Below are 21933 nucleotides of genomic sequence, written 5' to 3' on the forward strand. Positions count from 1 at the left end.
CTGAAAAACACCAAAAGAAAGATGCCCAGGGTCCCTGCTCATCTGCATGAATGTGCTTTAGGCATGCTACAAGGAGGCATGAGGACTGCAGACATGGCCAGGGCAATAAATTGCAATGTCCGTACTGTGAGATGCCAAAGACAGCGCTACAGGGAGACAGGACAGACAGCTGATCGTCCTCGCAGTGACAGACCACATGTAACAACACCTGCGCAGGATCAGTACATCCGAACATCACACCTGCCTACAGGATGGCAACAGCAACTGCCCAAGTTACACCAGGAACGCACAATCCCTCCATTAGTGTTCAGCCTGTCTGCAATAGGCTGAGAGAGGCTGGACTGAGGGCTTGTAGGCCTGTTGTAAGGCAGGTCCTCACCAGACATCACCGGCAACAACGTCGCCCACGAGCACAAACCCACCGTCGCAGGACCAGACAGGACTGGCAAAAAGTGCTATTCACTGACGAGTCACGGTTTTGTCTCACCAGGGGTGATGGTCGGATTCGAGTTTATCATCAAAGGAATGAGCGCTACATCGAGGCCTGTACTCTGGAGCTGGATTGATTTGGAGGTGGAGGGTCCGTCATGGTCTGGGGCGGTGTGTCACAGCATCATCAGACTGAGCTTGTCATTGTAGGCAATCTCAACGCTGTGCGTTACAGGGAAGACATCCTCCTCCCTCATGTGGTACCCTTCCTGCAGGCTCATCCTGACATGACCCTCCATCAGCCATACTACTCGTTCTGTGCATGATTTCCTGCAAGATAGGAATGTCATTGTTCTACCATGGCCAGCGAAGAGCCCGGAACTCAATCCCATTGAGCACGTCTGGGACCTGTTGGATCAGAGGGTGAGGGCTAGAGCCTTTCCCCCCAGAAACGTCCAGGTACTTGCAGGTGCCTTGGTGGAAGAGTGGGGTAACATCTCACAGCAAGAACTGGCAAATCTGGTGCAGTCCATGAGGAGGAGATGCACTGCAGTACTTAATGCAGCTGGTGGCCACACCAGATACTGACTGTTACTTTTGATTTTGACCACCCCTTTGTTCAAGGACACATTATTCAATTTCTGTTAGTCACGTCTCTGTGGAACTTGTTCAGTTTATGTCTCAGTTTTTGAATCTTATTATGGTCAAACAAATATTTACACATGTTAAGTTTGCTGAAAATAAACGCAGTTGACAGTGAGAGGGCGTTTCTTTTTTTGCTGAGTTTGTGTGAAAGTTGTTTTGATTTAGAATGGACCATTATCATGCACCTGTATCGAAACCAGGTCAGCGGGATGTCATCTATGCACTTAAATAGCGAATGGAGGACACTTTTCCCTGTGGTTTATTTTCATGCCAGCTAGGTAGGCTATACTCCTGTTGTAAATATAAGCAATGTGCTTAATGTGTGTCTCTATGGGTACTACATCTATTGCAGTTACAAAGTTAACACTCGACGAGAGCCCAATATGGTTACTGCCCAGAGAAGGAAGATGCCAGCTGAACTGAAACGTTTATGTCAAGCTTTAGATCACCTGTATTTGACAGACAGTTTAGGTTGAGCAACCTAAACGTCACTTCCAAATTATCAGAGCTCCTGCAGCAGCAATTGCCAATAATAGGTGAAGCCCAGTTTAATGAAATAAAACCCCATCAGAAAGAGCCAGATGAATGTGATAGTAGAAGGGGAGAGCCCAGTTCAGCTGCTGGGACCAGGGGGCTTTACCTTGGGGGGGTCATAGAGCTCCAGCTGGAACCTCTCTCCTGCTAGGCCGTCTCTGATCTTCCTCACCAGTAGGCGGCAGCGCTCCCAGCGATGCTGCGTGTCCGAGATAGTGTCGTCAACCACCAGGTACCTCAGCTGCCCCTCTTTGCAGCTGCCCGCAGCCTGCGGCCCGCGCTTCACACTCTGCCTACTGCCAAACCTGCTGGCCAGACGGTCTAGGAGGTGGGCCGCCATGGACGAGGCAGAGGCAGTGGTCTCGGGGGAGGGGCTCACAGTCAGTGCTGACAACGATAAGGCCGTCACTTCGTCCAGTGTCCCTCCTGTTCCCCTGTCCCCCGACCCGCTCAACAGCAGGTCCTGAGGTGGCGGCAGGGGCTCCTTAAGAAGACAGCGCACGCTCTGCCTAATCTGGCTGACAGAGAAGTGCGTGACATCAGCAGCAGCGGAAGAGGGTGAGGTGGGGGTGTACCATTCAGACACAGGCCGCCGCTCCGACACAGACACCTCCTCCTGGCTGTGGCTCCGGACTGGAGCTCGAGCTCGCACCCCCAGGCTGGCTGATGAGCACTGGAGGAGCTGCTCCACCACCACGTGCTTCGGCTTTGGGTCCAGCACGGTGAACAGGGCCGGGGTGCCAGGCTGGCCCGCCTCCCGGTAGTCCAGCACCCCAGAGGATGTGATGCGGAGCTGGCCCATCATGGGCGACGGGGCCGATGCAGGGATCTTTTCGGCCACCTCGCTGTGGAAGTGCTGCTGGAACAGCTCGCTGAACTGCTTGGAGAAGCTGTCCGGTGGGATGACATCATGCTCTGGCCGCTCCCTGGCAAAGTTCCGGTAGTGGTTGGCTAGTTTCCGGGCCGTGGCTATGGCATGCAACTCGCAGAATTCCCTCCAGCCACACGGTGCTGCAACGGAAGCTGTGGTTGTCGCCTGATGGATAGTGTCACCATTCATTGCAGTAACCAGCACAGCTGAGAATCACTACAAATTAAAAAGGTGTTGGGGGACAGGGGAGGGAAGAGATGTATTATTAATAGGGGCCATTTTAATACATTCACTTACATTTTAAAAATATCTATTGATACAGATCCAAGACCTATTCAATCAAACTTAAAACCTTCAATTATCATTAAGGACCTCTGGTGCACCCAAAATCCAAGACCTTTGGAAGTCTAAGGGAAGAGTATGAAACAACACGTAGTTGGACATTTGGAAAAGGAGAGCAGATTTCTGATTTGATATACCATAAAACTAATTTAAAACAAATTCTATTTATTTACAGATTAAGTATCTGCTGCACCCAAAAAATGTCATTTGATTCATTGGGAAAACACACACACATACATCTCTCACACACACACACATTTATAAAGAAGATTCTGATAAATCTGAAGAGCAACCAGAGGAAAAAGTTACTAGATGATTGTAGTAGCCTCAGTCATAAACTATAAAAGCATATATCCTTAAAAAAAAACAATTAAAAAAGGGTGTGCTTGCTAGTCTTGAAATAATTGTTGTAGCAAAGTAAGTCTATTTACTTCTATGGCCATTGAAATGCAAATAATAAAGAGGGTGAGATGTCTAGTGTTCTTGCTTTCAGCAAGCACAATAATAAGGAGAAATTATCCTGCTAGCCTACCTTGAGAACAACTTCATTACACCTCAACTCCTGAGTGGCGCAGCGGTCTAAGGCACTGCATCTCAGTGCTAAAGGGGTCACTACAGACACCCTGGTTCGATTCCAGGCTGTATCACAACCGGCCGTGATTGGGAGTCCCATAGGGCGGCGCACAATTGGCCCAGTGTCGTCCGGGTTTGGCCGGTGTAGGCCGTCATTTTAAATAAGAATTTGTTCTTAACTGACTTGCCTAGTTAAATAAAAGGTTAAATATTTTTTTTTTACCTGAGTTACTAAAATGGCGGGGCAATAAAACCTGATTAGATTAAGTCCAAATCAGTTTATGCTTTACAGTGGAAGAAGGCCACATGAATGGAGCCAATACAGTAATGTGACAGTGAATGAAGGGCAGATAGAGGAAGTTGGCTTTAGCATTTCTCAATGGATGCCGCAAACAGCTGAGGCTTCTCCTTTTTCAAGATGAGAGCCCATGTTGTGGACTACTGTTGCCAATACACACACACACACACACACACACTAGGCAGTCATCTGTGGCCTCTCCCTCCCTCTAGACCGAAGACCAAGGCCTGTGAAACGCCAACATTCTGAGCTTTATTGTGATATTGTATAGACCTAAAGGTTTTAGCCAGAATTCATTGCCTTTGTGGAAATAGTCAAAGTCTCACGTCAAAGTCTCCAACTGCCTTCAAAAAACAAAAGGTCAAATGCTGTGGAATTTTTTTTATCAAATGAGATACCTTACAGTTACCAATGGGTGCATTGATCAAACCTCAGCTTTCTACTCTCATACACATTTTAACAGGAATAAGGAAATTAAACAAATAACTGGACGCTTCCTTTGAGTAATGGGTCAATGGACTGATGCATCCATCTCCCTAAAATAGAGACATTCAGTGACCCTTCTGAGAACGGAATTTTTTTCAAAAGACAATCTCTGACCAGGGTTTGTTTTTCAACATGGCTCCCAACATCAAAAAGCAACACAACCCAATGCTGGAGTTACGCACTTTCATGGTGTATTAAACAATCATTTCCTCATTACATACCTTTGCAGCAGAGTAAGGTCTACTAGAGGAAGTGGGGGCGAACCTTTCTCAACAGATCACAGAAACCACAGAATCAGGGGGAGTGGCCCAGCCCTGCATGGAGGGGAGAAAAAAAAAAAAAAGTGCGGTCTCTTGGACTGAAATCTCTAACCTAAATTTGACTGAGTGCCCCACTTTTTTCTGTTTCGGCTCACTAACAAACCATGTTTTTTTATATACCGTATAGGAGTCTGAGATGTCACTTTAATGTGTGTCAGAGGCATAGGTAGCATCCAGATATATTGTGTCACCAACCATCAATGCCCCACTACCCTTCCTCCCCACCCCAAAACCCTGTATGCATGCTCCCGCTGGCACTCCCACCCCTGTCGCGGGCCCCTAGATCACGGTTTCTATCAGCGTAGCCAGCTCAGTCATGACTCAGCAGCCTCCAGCACTGCAACACACACGTCCTCTCCTCCAGTGTGCCTGCCTTGCCCTGGCCGTCTCAGTCCTCCGCATTCTCTCTGGGCACACGGCTGAGCCCAGTGACACCACCCAAACCCTCCTCTCTGGGTCACCAACAGTCCATACTCACTGTGCCATCATGTTTTACTAGAGGCAGAGCAGAGACAACCCTACACATACACAGTAGTGTCATCATGTGATATTATCAGCCCTAGTGGATGCCCTCTTGCAGGGTGAACCTATTTAGATATCTGAGGTCATATCTGTGCTCACACACACACACACACACACACACACACAGTGTTTCTTGTTAGCCCCGGTGGGAACGGCGGTTACTTTAGGGCATGGAGAAGACAAAGGAGCCCTCACTGACTTGTTTACATCCTCAAGCCTGCTGCAGTGGGCCCAGTAAGAAGTTTATCCCAGGCAGATGACAAACACTCACCTTGAACATACTGTGACACAGAGATAAAGTTGACTGTTTCACTAAGGCTGTTTTTAGCAAGAGAAACCCCCCTCTATTCTTAGGCTACATAAGTAACTGTTAACGTAACCAATCCCCTGTTATCACACGATAATTTGAATCCAATCCAAAATTCTGTTGTCGCTTCTCCATATTGCACTGGTTTGGTGTTTGAATACAAGGGGTTTTCAGGAAAGAAGAAAACACTGACAAACTGGGAACACAGAGAACTATGTAAAAGCCACATTTTGGCCTGGGTCTCTGAGGGAGGGAGGGAACGAACCCAGGTGGCAGACTCACTGAGACAAAAGATAGCTCTAGCGGCTAGTTCTGCTTGGGCAGCAATCTCAGGAACAGGAAACCCTGCCCTGCCCGGGCCTGGCAACCAGCTCCAACAGAAACCCTACCCCTAGACTAGCCTGGAAACTGTGGGAGCCAGCTCCCATACAGTTCAATACCCTGAGCCAGAGAGGAAGCTGAAGTGCACACCAGCCAGCTTGAAGTCCACATACAGCAACGAAATCATATTGGTGTAGGCTATGTGGGAAAGGGATGGGATACGTAGGCTGTGTTCAGTTCTCTGTGTCAACTCCTTGTCCATACAAAGCAATAATCTAAAGTGGTCGCAAATTATAGTATAGACTACTAGTGGAGTATATTGTATTGGCAACTAGATCTTTTCTTTACCTCTCTAGTAGCGTCTGGGTACGTTACCAGTATAGTTGATTCCTCTTTGGCAGAGGAGCCATGAAGTCTACCCTTTGTTTTAATCCCCAGTCTTTCAACATGCTTTACGCACAACAATGCAAGCTCAGCCCAACACAATGTAGCTATACTTTAGACGCACAGAAGGAACACAAACAATTTCCTGGATTTACACTGAAATAAAACGCAAACAAAATAAAACGCAACATGCAACAATTTCAAAGATTTTACCGAGTTACAGTTCATAAGGAAATCAGTCAATTGAAATAAATAAATTAAGCCCTAATCTATGGATTTCACATTACAGGGAATACAGATATGCACCTGTTGGTCACAGATAGCTTTAAAAAAAGTAGGGGCGTGGATAAGAAAACCAGTCAGTATCTGGTGTGACCACCATTTGTCTCATGCAGCGCGACATCTCCTTCGCATATAGTTGATCTGGCTGTTGATTGTGGCCTGTGGAATGTTATCCCACTCCTTTTCAATCGCTGTGCGAAGTTGCTGAATATTGTCGGGAACTTGAACACGCTGTAGAGCATCTAAAACATGCTTAAATGGGTGACATGTCTGGTGAGTATGCAGACCATGGAAGAACTGGGACATTTTCAGCTTCCAGGAATTGTGTACAGATCCTTGCGACATGGGGCCGTGCATTATCTTTGTGAAACATGAGGTGATGGCGGCGGATGAATGGCACAACAATGGGACTCATGATCTCGCCACAGTATCTCTCTGCATTCAAATTGCCATCGATAAAATGCAATTTGTTCATTGCCTATAGCTAATGCCTGCCCATAACCCCAGCGCATCCATGGGGCACTCTGTTCACAACATTGACATCAGCAAATCGCTGGCCCACACGACGGCATACATGCTGTCTGCCATCTGCCCAGTACAGATGAAACCGGGATTAATCCCTGAAGAGCACATTTCTCCAGCGTGCCAGTAGCCATCAAAGGTGAGCATTTGCCCACTGAAATCGGATATGACGCCAAACTGCAGACAGGTCAAGACCCTGGTGAAGACGACAAGCAGGCAGATTAGCTTCCCTGAGACGGTTTCTGACAGATTGTGCAGAAATTATTTGGTTGTGCAAACCCACAGTTTCATCAGTCAGGGTGGCTGGTCTCAGATGATCCCACAGGTGAAGAAGCCGGATGTAGAGGTCCTGGGGTGGCGTGGTTACACTTGGTCTACGGTTGTGCGAACAGTTGGACGTACTGCCAAATTCTCCAAAATGAGAAATTAACATTAAATTATCTGACAACAGCTCTGGTGGACATTCCAACAGTCAGCATGCCAATTGCACACTCCCTTAACTTGAAATCTGTGATATTTCATGACAAAACTGCACATTTTAGAGTGGTCTTTTACTGTCCCCAGCACAAGGTGTACCTGTGTAATGATCATGCTGTTTAATCAGCTTCTTGATATGCCACACCTGTCAGGTGGATGGATTATCTTGATATCAGTCAATCACCACCTTCCGGAGACACCTGAAACCCCACCTCTTTAAGGAATACCTGGGATAGGATAAAGTAATCCTTCTAACCCCCCCCCCCCTTTAAAGGATTTAGATGCACTATTGTAAAGTGTTTGTTCTACTGGATATTATAGGTGAATGCACCAATTTGTAAGTCGCTCTGGATAAGAGCGTCTGCTAAATGACTTAAATGTAAATGTAAATGTAAATATCACCATTGATATTTAAATGTACATTTTTACTTCTAATTACTACAAAGATGACTGCCTGTCCACCTACAATTTAATGTCAAGTTAAATTGTCACGTATATTCTATTATCTATATTTCCATAGGTTTCCTATGGAGGATTGACAGTATAATTTAAAAACAGATATTCCATTCAAAAACATTATCCGAAGTGTGGCCCTCCAACCATCTTTAATGTTGAAATTTTTTATATTTATTAAACATGAGCATGTTGTCTCAGCTGATGGCGAAAACCTTAGATGATGTAAAATAGGCACTAATTGACGTTAAAAGGGTAAACAAATGACATACTTTTTATTAAAAACATTTTTATGCAGAGAACTATACACTGCTCAAAAAAATTAAGGGAACACTAAAATAACACATCCTAGATCTGAATGAATGAAATAATCTTATTAAATACTTTTTTCTTTACATAGTTGAATGTGCTGACAACAAAAATCATCAATGGAAATCCAATTTATCAACCCATGGAGGTCTGGATTTGGAGTCACACTCAGTGGAAAACCACACTACAGGCTGATCCAACTTTGATGTAATGTCCTTAAAACAAGTCAAAATGAGGCTCAGTAGTGTGTGTGGCCTCCACGTGCCTGTATGACCTCCCTACAACGCCTGGGCATGCTCCTGATGAGGTGGCGGATGGTCTCCTGAGGGATCTCCTCCCAGACCTGGACTAAAGCATCCGCCAACTCCTGGACAGTCTGTGGTGCAACGTGGCGTTGGTGGATGGAACGAGACATGATGTCCCAGATGTACTCAATTGGATTCAGGTCTGGGGAACGGGCGGGCCAGTCCATAGCATCAATGCCTTCCTCTTGCAGGAACTGCTGACACACTCCAGCCACATGAGGGATAGCATTGTCTTGCATTAGGAGGAACCCAGGGCCAACCGCACCAGCATATGGTCTCACAAGGGGTCTGAGGATCTCATCTCGGTACCTAATGGCAGTCAGGCTACCTCTGGCGAGCACATGGAGGGCTGTGCGGCCCCCCAAAGAAATGCCACCCCACACCATGACTGACCCACCGCCAAACCGGTCATGCTGGAGGATGTTGCAGGCAGCAGAACGTTCTCCACGGCGTCTCCAGACTCTGTCACGTGCTCAGTGTGAACCTGCTTTCATCTGTGAAGAGCACAGGGCACCAGTGGCGAATTTGCCAATCTTGGTGTTCTCTGGCAAATGCCAAACGTCCTGCATGGTGTTGGGCTGTAAGCTCAACCCCCACCTGTGGACGTCGGGCCCGCATACCACCCTCATGGAGTCTGTTTCTGACCGTTTGAGCAGACACATGCACATTTGTGGCCTGCTGGAGGTCATTTTGCAGGGCTCTGGCAGTGCTCCTCCTTGCACAAAGGTGGAGGTAGCGGTCCTGCTGCTGGGTTGTTGCCCTCCTACGGCCTCCTCCACATCTCCTGATGTACTGGCCTGTCTCCTGGTAGCGCCTCCATGCTCTGGACACTACGCTGACAGGCATAGCAAACCTTCTTGCCACAGCTCGCATTGATGTGCCATCCTGGATGAGCTGCACTACCTGAGCCACTTGTGTGGGTTGTAGACTCCGTCTCATGCTACCACTAGAATGAAAGCACCGCCAGCATTCAAAAGTGACCAGAACATCAGCCAGGAAGCATAGGAACTGAGAAGTGGTCTGTGGTCACCACCTGCAGAACCACTCCTTTATTGGGGGTGTCTTGCTAATTGCCTATAATTTCCACCTGTTGTCTATTCCATTTGCACAACAGCATGTGAAATGTATTGTCAATTAGTGTTGCTTCCTAAGTGGACAGTTTGATTTCACAGAAGTGTGATTGACTTGGAGTTACATTGTGTTGTTTAAGTGTTCCCTTTATTTTTTTGAGCAATGTATAATATAGTTTGACAACCCTGTTTGTAAGCTTTTAAATGATATCAACTCTCAACCCTTTATCTTTTCCAGTGATGAATATATGGATGTGTCATAGTACAGTAGGGTATACAAAATGGGTCAACATTGAGGACCTCGAATGTTCTGGCATTCAGGTCCAAAAAGTCACTTTCTGAGCACTTCTGCAACGGGCAAATAGGTACGGATGGTTTCGTTCAAATCAAAAAGTGATAGAATTAAAATTGATTTACCCATAGCAGCGTGAAGTAGGGGTGCTGGGGCCCATGATAAATTAAAATAATTTGGGCAAAATTAGACCAAAAAAATACTTCCCACAAAATTATATTACTCCTGTCTAAACATAAATAAATAACATAATTCAAAATTACTACACCAGAGAGCACAATTTAGCCACAAAGGATCAATAGCTTCTCAAACTGGCTGTGGATTAAGTTTTATAACAAGCACTTAAAGTCGGGAAGGCCGCAATTTGGGAAGCACTCGCACCTTATATAGAACAGCTTGATGCATTGTGGCCATAGATACAGTTGAAGTCGGAAGTTTACATACACTTAGGTTGGAGTCATTAAAACTCATTTTTCTACCACTCCACAAATGTCTTGTTAACAAACTATAGTTTTGGCAAGTCGGTTAGGACATCTACTTTGTGCATGACAAGTAATTTTTTCAACTATTGTTTACAGACAGATTATTTAACTGTATCACAATTCCAGTGGGTCAGAAGTTTACATACACTAAATTGGCTGTGCCTTTAAACATCTTAGAACATAACAGAAAATGTCATGGCTTTAGAAGATTCTGATAGGCTAATTGACATCATTTGAGTCAATTGGAGGTGTACCTGTGGATGTGTTTCAAGGCTTACCTTCAAACTCAGTACCTCTTTGCTTGACATCATAGGAAAATCAAAAGAAATCAGCCAAGACCGCAGAAAAAAAACATTCTGGGTCATCCTTGGGAGCAATTTCCAAACGCCTGAAGGTACCACGTTATTCTGTACAAACAATAGTACGCAAGTATAAATGCCATGGGACCACGCAGCCGTCATACCGCTCAGGAAGGAAACGCAAGGAGGAGGGGAAGGAGACGCGAGATTAACGTACTTTGGTGCAAAATGTGCAAATCAATCCCAGAACAGCAGCAAAGGACCTTGTGAAGATGCTGGAGGAAACAGGTACAAAAGTATCTATATCCACAGTGAAACAAATCCTATATCGACATAACCTGAAAGGCCGCTCAGCAAGGAAGAAGCCACTGCTCCAAAACTACCATAAAAAAAACAGACTACGGTTTGCAACTGCACATGGGGACAAAGATCGTACTTTTTGGAGAAATGTCCTCTGGTCTGATGAAACAAAAATAGAACTGTTTGGCCATAATGACCATCGTTATGTTTGGAGGAAAAAGGGGGAGGCTTGCAAGCTGAAGAACTCCATCCCAACCGTGAAGCACAGGGGTGGCAGCATCATGTGGGGGTGCTTTTCTGCAGGAGGGACTGGTGCACTTCACAAAATAGATGGCATCATGAGGCAGGAAAATTAAGTGGATATATTGAAGCAACATTTCAAGACATCAGTCAGGAAGTTAAAGCTTGGTTGCTAATGGGTCTTCCAAATGGACAATGACCGCAAGCATACTTCCAAAGTTGTGGCAAAATGGCTTAAGGACAACAAAGTAAAAGTATTGGAGTGGCCATCACAAAGCCCTGACATCAATCCCATAGAACATTTGTGGGCAGAACTGAAAAGCGTGTGCGAGCAAGGAGGTCTACAAACTTGACTCAGTTACACCAGCTCTGCCAGAAGGAATGGGCCAAAATTCAACCAACTTATTGTGGGAAGATTGTGGAAGGCTACCCGAAACGTTTGACCCAAGTTAAACAATTTAAAGGCAATGCTACCAAATACTAATTAAGTGTATGTAAACTTATGACCCACTGGGAATGTTATGAAAGAAATAAAAGCCTTCTATAAATCATGCCCTCTACTATAATTCTGACATTTCACATTCTTAAAATAATGTGGTGACCCTAACTGACCTAAAACAGGGAATTTTTACTAGGATTAAATGTCAGGAATTGTGAAAAACGGAGTTTAAATGTATTTGGCTAAGGTGTATGTAAACTTCAACTGTATAATCCATAGAAGGATTTTGGAACCTCTAACCCTGACACTGACTGTTAAACTCATGGGTACACTAGCAATGGCTGCCAGACCTGATTTGAATGGGAACTGCCATCTAGGGATTATATTTTTTATTGTTGATTGCAGCTGTTAGTTTGCCTTTCACAAACTTCTAAATACAATCGCAAGAAAAACATAGGCCTACCATTTGGAAAGCAAATGCCTACTGCTGAAAAGAGAAGACTAATAAAAAAACAAACAAACATTCTCAGCACTGTTTTTCAAAGTACCTTATCTTGAGATATTGGCACAAGCACATCGGCCATCACCGGTGAGTAATTGGGTGAGTCACACGGAACCCAAACTGGCGGCGCACGTGCGCCATCGTGCATACATTTATTTTGTCCCCCTACGCCAAACGCGATCACTACACGCAGGTTAAAATATCAAAACAAACTCTGAACGACATTCATTTGGGGACAGGTTGAAAAGCATTAAACATTTATGGCAATTTAGCTAGTTAGCTTGCTATCTAATTTGTCCTATTTCGCTAGCTTGCTGTTGCTAGCTAATTTGTCCTGGGATATAAACATTGAGTTGTTATCTTACCTGAAATGCACAAGGTCCTTTACTCCAACAATTAATCCACACATAAAACAGCCAACAGAATTGTTTCTAGTCATCTCTCCTCCTTCCAGGCTTTTTCCATCTTTGAACTTATATGGTGATTGGCATCTAAACTTTCATAGTATTACTACACCGACCGGCAACACAGTTCGTCTTTCAATCACCCACGTGGGTATAACCAATGAGGGGATGGCACGTGGGTACCTGCTTCTATAAACCAATAAGGAGATGGGAGAGGCAGGACTTGCAGCGCGATCTGCGTCAGAAATAGGAATGACTTCTATTTTAGCCCTTGGCAACCCAGACGCTCCTTGACGCGTACAAGCAGTGTGGGTGCAATAATTGAATAACATAGATTCCTACATTTATTTTGCAACATGAGCGGTGTGGTCAGCCTGTCAGTGTCACTGGAATGTTTATTTTGTAGCCTATACTATATCTTCAGTGCCTTCAGAAAGTATTCACACCCCTTGACTTTTTCCACATTTTGCTGTGTTACAGACAGAATTAATAATGGATTAAACTGATGTTTTGTCACTGGCCTACACACAATACCCCATAATGTCAAAGATGAATGTTTTTTAAATTTTGTACAAATTAAAAATGAAAAGCTGAGTCAATAAGTATTCAACCACTTTGAGTCAATAAGTCAATAAGTATTCAACCACTTCTTGAGTCAATAAGTATTCAACCACTTTGTTATGGCAAGTCTAAATAAGTTCAGGAGTAAAAATGTGCTTAAGTTACATGTTGTATTATTTTTTAATGACTGCCTCATGTCTGCACCCCACACACACAATTATCTGTAAGATCCCTCAGTCGAGCAGTGAATTTCAAACACAGGTTCAACAGCGAAGACCAGGGAGGTTTTCCAGTGCCTCGCAAAGAAGGACACCCATTGGTAGATGGTAAAAATAGAAAAAGCAGACATTTAATCTCCCTTTGAGCATGGTGAAATTATTAATTACACTTTAGATGGTGTATCAATACACCCAGTCATTACAAAAAGGTACAGATGTCCTTCCTAAATCAGTTGCCGGAGAGGAAGGAAACCGTTCAGGGATTTCACGATGCTCCTTAATGGCTGTGATAGGAGAAAACTGAGGATGGATTAACAACAACATTGTAGTTACTCCACAATACTAACCTAATTGACAGAGTGAAAAGAATGAAGCCTGTACAGAATACAAATATTCCAAAATTATGCATCCTGTTTGCAACAAGGCACTAAAGTAACGAAGAAAAAAATGTGGCAAAGCAATTAACTTTTTGTCCTGATAAAAAATGGTTGTTTGGGGCATACTCAATACAACACATTACTGAGTATCACTCCTCATATTTTCAAGCATAGTGGTTGCTGCACCATGTTATGGGTATGCTTGTAATTGTTTTGGACCGGAGAGTTTTCCCAGGATAAAAAAAAAAAGAAACGGAATGGAGCTAAGCACAGGCAAAATCCTAGAGGGAAAATTTGCTTCACTAGACACTGGGAGATTAGTTTACCGTTCAGCAAGACAATAACCGAAAACACAATGCCAAATCTATACTGGAGTTGCTTACCAAGAAGACAGTGAATGTTCCTGGGTGGCCGAGTTACAGTTTTGACGTAAAGTCTGCTTGAAAATCTATGGCAATACTTGAAAAGGGTTGTCTAATAATGATCAACATCCAATTTGACAAGGCTTGAAGAAGTTAAAGAATAATTGGCAAATAGTATACAATCCAGGTGTGCAAAGCTCTTAGACTTATGCAAAAAGAAACATACTTTTCTTAATGTAGTGTATGTGGACACCTGCTTGTTGAACATCAATTCCAAAATCATGGGAAATTCATATGGAGTTGGTTCCCCTTTGCTGCTATAACAACCTCCACTCTGCTGGGAAGGCTTTTCACTAGATGTTGGAACATTGCTGTGGGGGACTTGCTTCCATTCAGCCACAAGAGCATTATTGAGGTTGGGCGATTAGGCCTGGCTCGCAGTCGGCGTTCCAATTCATCCCAAAGGTGTTTGATGGGGTTGAGGTCAGTGCTCTGTGCAGGCCAGTCAAGTTCTTCCACACAGATCTCAACAAACCATTACTATTTGTGCACACGGGCATTGTCATGAAGAAACAGGAAATGACCTTCCCAGCACAGAATCGTCTAGGATGTCTTTGTTTGCTGTAGCGTTAAGATTTCCCCTCTCTGAAACTAAGGGTCCTAGCCCAAACCATGAAAACAGCCCCAGACCATTATTCCTCCTCAACCAAACTTTAAAGTTGGCACTATGCATTTGGGCAGGTAGCATTCCCCTGGCATCCGCCAAACACAGATTATTCCGTTGGACTGCCAATTGGTGTAGGGCGATACATCACTCCAGAGAACGCATTTCCACTGCTCCAGAGTCCAATGGCAGCGAGCTTTACACTACCCCAGCTGACGGTTGGCATTGCGCATGGTGATATAAGGCTTGTGTGCAGGTGCTGGTCTATTTCATGAAGCTCCTGACAAACAGTTATTGTGCTTACGTTGCTTCCAGAGGTTGTTTGGAACTCAGTATTGAGTGTTGCAACCAAGGACAGACGATGTTTACGCGCTACACGCTTTACAGAACGGGACCGCCGAGTGCTGAGCTTGTGTGGCCTACCACTTCGCGGCTGAACCGTTGTTACCCCTTGTCGTTTCCACTTCACAATAACAGCACTTACAGTTGACCGGGGCAGCTCTAGCAGGGCCGAAATTTGACGAACTGACTTGTTGGAAAGGTGGCATCCTATGGCGGTGCCACGTTTAGTCACAGCTCTTCAGTAAGACCATTCTACTGTCAATGTTTGTCTATAGAGATTGCATGGTTGTGTGCTCGAATTTATACACCTGTCAGCAACAGGTGTGGCTGAAATAGCCAAATCCACGAATTTGAAGGGGTGTCTGCCTACTTTTGTATATATAGTGTAGCTGTGATTGCTGCCAAAAGGTCATTCGAACATGTATTGACTCGGGTGTGAATACTTTTGTATACTTAACGAAAATATAAAACGCAACATGTAAAGTGTTGGTCCCATGTTTCATGAGCTATAATAAAATGTTCCCAGAAATGTTCAATACGCACAAAAAAGCTTATTTTTCAGATTTTCCTTTCTAAGTGACCCCAAACTTTTGAACGGTAGTGTATGTAAATAAAGTATTTCAGTTTTTTATTTGTAATAAATTGGCAAACGTGTGTTTGCTTTGTCATTATGGGGTATTGTGTGTAAATTGAGGAATAAAATAATGCATTACATTTTAGAATGTATGTTCCATGTGGAACATGGAACATTTTGCATGTTCCAAAATGTGGAAAAATGGGTCTGAATACTTTCCGAATGCACTGTACCTCAAAGAAAGTTTAACGGTGTACGCCTGCCGAGTGGCGCAGTGGTCTAAGGCCGTGAGAGTCTGGGTTCGAGTCCAGGCTCTGTGTCGCAGCCGGCCGCGACTGGGAGACCCATGGGGCGGCACACAATTGGCCCAGTGTCATCCGGGTTAGGGGAGGGTTTGGCCGGCAGGTATGTCCTTGTCCCATCGCGCACTAGCGACTCCTGTGGCGGGCCGGGCGCAGTGCACGCTGACACGGTTGCCAGGTGCAATTAAAATAAGACAAAAAATATATATATATCAAAAACAGTGTGCACAGTTTTAGGAGACATGACACCAATACCTTTACATTTGTTTAACCAACTGACTGATTAGGGCACCTGTTTTCTGTTAGTTGTGGGGCAATTCCATGGTAACAGAATGACAGACTCAAAACAAAATCCATTGATTGCAAAGTTAAACAAAATCATGGATCCGTGATCTGTACTATACAGAAATTCATAATTATGAATGTCATTCTCTTCATGGTTACATGTCCTGAATAGGTACACAAAAGGTACATTATCCTCCTTTGCATGTTTGGGTGTTATTCTACACATTATTTTTTACGATGCATCGTTAAATAGTCAATGTCTGACGATGTCACACCCATTTCCCAAAACACCACACAGTGCACTTGTTACAAAGTGGAACTTAACTGTCGTTACAGGAGCTGTCCCGTGCTGAAAATTATTACAGAAAATAAGCTAAAGAGTTCGCTGTAGCTGAAATCTGTTGGAATCTTCTTTAATACAGTTTTCCCATCAAGAGAAGAAATGCTCTGTAGCCTATTATGTATTTAAGTGTTTGTGTTGTTTGCCATGTGTTAATTGTTTTCTTGTTATTTTGTATGAAACGTATATGTCAGTTCTGCATTTCTGTGAGCAAGAATGAATAAAGCCAATGTCAGTTGCTATTTAGAAAATATCAACTTCACCTAAAAATAGGATATGATGATATTGCTTTTTGTAATTGCTCAACAAGCCTAAAGGCAGGCATGAATTGTGCTTCAAGTAGACCTACAGATATTCTATAATTAAACATGAAGCAGCCTGGCCTAGACTACAAGTTAAGCGACACTGCCATAGACGAAATATGTTGACCTTTAGGTTATTGGTTAGGCTACAGTGAAATGCGTGAGCTTTCAGATGAGTAGCCTATAAGGCCTAATAGATACAAATACTGCTCTGCTTGGAGAAGAGGGGAGGAGCAACCACAGAAGAAATAAAAACACGAGGGAATCAAGCTGTACGAACTCATCCAAAGGACATTGACTTCTCAAACACTGCAGAAAGCTAACCCAATACGATGCCCTGTCCACCTTATTAATATGATGCCCTGTCCATCTTATTAATTCAGCCACTTAGATAACTAGCAAGTTCAAATTTGGAGTCGCGCTAACGTAGAATTCTGAAGAAAAAAAAAAAAAAAAAAACTGGTCAGTTCGCCTAATGCCACAGTCACGTCATGTCAGTTCACCTTCAACCAATCAGATGACCAAATGTAATCCAAAGTGTAGCATTTGCCAACTTGAGTTTTCTAGCTAAAATCGGGGCTCTTATGCTTAAACGTTGCTGACGCCAGACAGATCTTACAACACCTAAATAGGTATTTTAAGTATCAGCTAACTGCATAATATGTTATAGAAATGCGTCAGTCGATGATGTGGCATGCAACCATTGGTAGCCTAGTGGTGTTGGGACAGTAACCCAAAAGTTCCCCTCTTTGAATTCCCGAACCGACACCTGTCGATGAGCAAGGCATTTAACCCCCATTTGCTCAAGGGGCACCGTACTTCTATGGCTGACCCTGTAAAACAACACTTTCCACTTTTCTTTTTTGCATCACCTCGCCTTGGTGAGGTGAAGCATCCACTAAGAGTACTCCTTAGTGTAACATCACTGTTGCTTGCATAATTAGGCCTACAAATTCTGCCATGCATCGACATCTCCATGTGGAGCCCTCTGTGCAGTGAGTGGTGAATTCACAGAGGTTGTGGAGCCTCTACAGAGTAGTCTACTACTAGTGGAGTGCAAATCCAGCCTTAGCCCATCCATAGTTTTTGAGAGAACACTGATAAGCCAGTCCAAGCCAACCCAAGGGATATTCAGTTTGGATTAGATACCAAGTGTGGAGGGGTGTGACCACTGATCTTTAATTTTAGAGGCCCACCTCTTGAAATCAAATCACATTTTGTATTTGTCACATGCGCCAAATTTTATGTTATTTAACTAGGCAAGTCAGTTAAGAACAAATTCTTATTTACAACGAAGGCCTCCTGCAGGGATCGGGGCTGGGATTTTAAAAAATATATGAGGACAACACACACATCATGACAAGAGAGACAACACAACACTACATAAAGAGAGACCTAAGACAACAACATAGCATGCCAGCAACACATGACAATTCAGCATGGTAGCAACAACATGACAACATGGTAGAAACAACATGGTAGCAGCACAAAACATGGTACAAACATTACTGGGCACAGACAACAGCACAACAAGGTAGAGACACAATACAACACGCAAAGCAGCCACAACTGTCAGTAAGAGAGAGTCCATGATTGAGTCTTGGAATAAAGAGATTGAGATAAAACTGTCCAGTTTGAGTGTTTGTTGCAGCGCCATCCAGTCGCGAGCTGCAGGGAACTGAAAAGAGGAGCGACCCAGGGATGTGTGTGCTTTGGGAACCTTTAACAGAGTGTGACTGGCAGAACGGTGTTGTATGTGGAGGATGAGGGCTGCAGTAGATATCTCAGATAGGGGGGAGGGGGGAGTGAGGCCTAAGAGGGTTTTATAAATAAGCATCAACCAGTGGGTCTTGCGACAGGTATACAGAGATGACCAGTGTACAACAGGTGTACTGTAGACCTTATACTGAAATGCTTACTTACAAGCCCTTAACCAACAATGCAGTTTTAAGAAAAATAAGTGTCAAGTAAAAAATAGATAAGTAAAAAATTTAAAACAAAAGTAACAAATAATTACTGAGCAGCAGTAAAATAACAATAGCGAGGTTATATACAGAGGGTACCGGTACAGAGTCAATGTGCAGGGGCACCGATTAGTTGAGGTAATTGAGGTAATATGTACATATAGGTAGAGTTAAAGTGACTATGCATAGATAATAAACAGAGAGTAGCAGCAGCTTAAAAGGTGCTTCAACAAAGTATTGAGTAAAATATCTGAATACTTATGTAAATGTTATCTTTTTTTGTTGCTAAAATTTCTAAAAACCTGTTTTTGCTTAGTCGTTAATGGGGTATTGTGGGTAGATTGATGAGGTAAAAAACGATTTAATGCATTTTAGAATAAGGCTGTAACGTAACAAAATGTGGAAAAAGTCAAGGGGTCTAAATACTTTCCGAATGCACTGTATATTTGCTCATGTTTGGTGGGTCTGGCATAGCCTGGAATCCAAACTGATTATCGCTCAGATTTTTACAGAAATAGTCAGTTAGTCTAATGTCGCGTTCACGTCATGTCAGTTCACCTTCAACCAATCAGAAGACCAAATGTAATCCAAAGTGTAGCATTTTCCAACTTGAGTTTAGGTAAGACTGGGGTTCCTATGCTTAAACGTTGCTGACGCCATACAGATCTTACAACACCTAAATAGGTATTTTAAGTACCAACTAACTGCATAATGTTATAGAAATTTGTCAGTCGATGATGTGGCATTCAACCATTGATAGCCTAGTGGGTATTGGGCTAGTAACCTGAAACGTCACGGTTTCGAATTCCCGAGCCGACAAAGGTGAAAAACCGATCGATGAGCAAGGCATTTAACCCCCATTTGCTCAATAGGCACCGTACTTCTATGGCTAACCCTGTAAAACAACATATTCCACTGTACTTTTTTTTTTTTTGCATCACCTCGCCTTGGGTTTGCACTCCACCAAGCATTCTCCTTAGTGAAACATCACTGTTGCTTGCATAATTAGGCCTACAAATTCTGCATTTCATCGAAATCTCCATGTGGAGCCCTCTGTGCAGAGTGTGGTGAATTCACAAAGAGATTGTGGAACCTCTACGGAGTAGTCTACTTCTAGTGGAGAGAAAATCCAGCCTTAGCATCCATAGTTTTTGAGAGGACTCTGATCAGCCAGTCCAAGCCAACCCAAGGGATATTAAGTTTGGATCAGATACCAAGTGTGATCTTTGCATGTGACCCCAAGCAGCAAGTGACCTATTTTAAGAAATTGACAAGCTTGTGCAGTAGCACAGTATACAACCACCCTCTGAGCAACCAGAGGATGGGTGTAGGCGATTTTGTGCTGCTTGGTTATCTTCAGTAGGTTTCACCATTGCAACATTTTGTTCAACAGGGCAACATTTTGTAGAGCGTTCAGATAAACATAATGTAGAAGAAAATGCATGTCTAGCAAACAAACATGTATGCATGACAAGTAAGAATTGTGCCAGCTGAGTTTTTTTAATTCCATGTCTATCTGCAAAGTTCACTACATTGCACCCTTCTGAATGCGACCCTGGAGTTCAGAGAGCACCATTTCCATTTACCCAAACGACATGTTCATTAGGCAAATGTTACAAATAGACATGATTCCTTATTCAACATGTCAGAGGGATGTGAGTTCTACATAACTATAACGTTACAGAACTGCACTGAACGTGCCCTGGTGTAATGTTTGTGGTATTGTGTTTCAGTAAAAACATCACCATTCAGCAAGGTTGGCTGTTTTACTAACTAAATAAATCCAGTTCGTGGTCTAACGTGGTTGTCTTTCTGAGAACAAGTTTGCTAGTTAGCTATCAAAATGCTTTGCAAGAAACTACCCAAAGTAGTGGCAACTAGTCCTCACCTCAGTGATGGAGAGGACAGCTCTTTAAATGTCATACAGAAAAGTATACTAGATAGCTATCAACAACAAAACATTTGGAGTTCGTTATCAACCTTTCCCGAAATTACTTTCTGAACAACTTACTACAAGCAAGCCACCATATTCTTTATGACACTTATTCTAACGATTGGAGTTTTGAGCACTACAGAAACAAGACCAAATTTGACACGGCTCTTGACAACATACTTACGTTCTCTGTTATTTTGTTGGATGAGCACACGTAGCACGACGACGTACCAAAAATGTGACGTAGCATAACCCATATGCGTTGAGAAACATTTATAATAACTAAAAACAACCTCGGTAAATAATAATAAATATGTATTTAAAATGTACCTGCATGCCCAAAAGCCCGTTGCTTTCTCTCTCATTTTGAATGCGTGCAACAGGCTACAAACTTTCAGGAAGGAAATTGACTGGTGTGACGCCAGCAACATTAGCAATATCGTGGTGATCAGTTCCGGGTGACGTTCCGGCAAAACCTTCAAAATAAAAGTACGGACCTAAAAGAAAGAAAAAGTACAAACGGCGGTGAAATTAATTGTGAATTCTTAACGATTCATTAATGACATTTCGGCCATTATTATAAATTGTTGGTGAAATAATTGCTGGTGAAATAATTATTTTATTTACTATTGCATAATCAGTATCTAACTCAGAGGAGGCTGGTGGCTAAAATGGAATAAATAGAAAGGATTCAAAAATATTGTCAAACAAATCCATATGTTTGATGTGTTTGATAACGTTCAATTTATTCCATTCCAGCCAATACAATGAGCCCGCCCTCCTATAGCTACTACCACCAGCCTCCACTGAAAACTCAATAGAGAACAAAAATTATGTCTGTGTCAAACCCATGGAAAAATCCAGGGCCGGATAATCTTGGGCCATGGGCAAGATCATTTTAGAGGCCCCCCCTCTTCAAATAACATTTTTTTATTGTCACATGGGCCAATTTTATTTTATTTAACTGTTATTTGACTAGGCAAGTCAGTTAAGAACAAATTCTTATTTACAATGACGGCCTACCAAAAGGCAAAAGGCCTCCTGCAGGGACGGGGCTGGGATTAAAAATATACTTTTTAATAAAATATAGGACAAAACACACATCACGACAAGAAAGACAACACAACGCTACATAAAGAGAGACCTAAGACAACAACATAGCATGGCAGCAACACATGACAACACAGCATGGTAGCAACACAACATGACAACAACATGGTAGAAACACAACATGGTAGCAGCACAAAACATGGTACAAACATTATTGGGCACAGACAACAGCACAAAGGACATGAAGGTAG

The 21933-nt window shown here is 43.3% G+C and overlaps 1 protein-coding gene across 3 annotated transcripts in view; it reads right to left on the reverse strand.

Moving 5' to 3' along the window:
* The window catches only part of LOC115199718 (SH2B adapter protein 3), a 61413-nt gene extending 40296 nt beyond the window's left edge, over positions 1-21117 (reverse strand). The window contains exons 1-3 of one of the 3 annotated variants that reach the window (XM_029762079.1): positions 20963-21117; positions 4400-4492; positions 1715-2695 (exon numbers count right to left, since the gene is read on the reverse strand). In XM_029762079.1, coding sequence (XP_029617939.1) covers positions 1715-2668 — 954 coding nt within the window. In that variant the 5' untranslated portion in view covers positions 2669-2695; positions 4400-4492; positions 20963-21117. Of the gene's footprint in view, positions 1-1714; positions 2696-4399; positions 4493-20816 lie in introns of all 3 variants that reach the window. The other 2 variants (XM_029762078.1, XM_029762077.1) reach the window with 2 other exon arrangements.
* Positions 21118-21933: the final 816 nt, after the last annotated feature.

Source organism: Salmo trutta, chromosome 9 (genome assembly GCF_901001165.1).
Source record: "Salmo trutta chromosome 9, fSalTru1.1, whole genome shotgun sequence".
Taxonomy (NCBI): Eukaryota; Metazoa; Chordata; class Actinopteri; order Salmoniformes; family Salmonidae; genus Salmo; species Salmo trutta.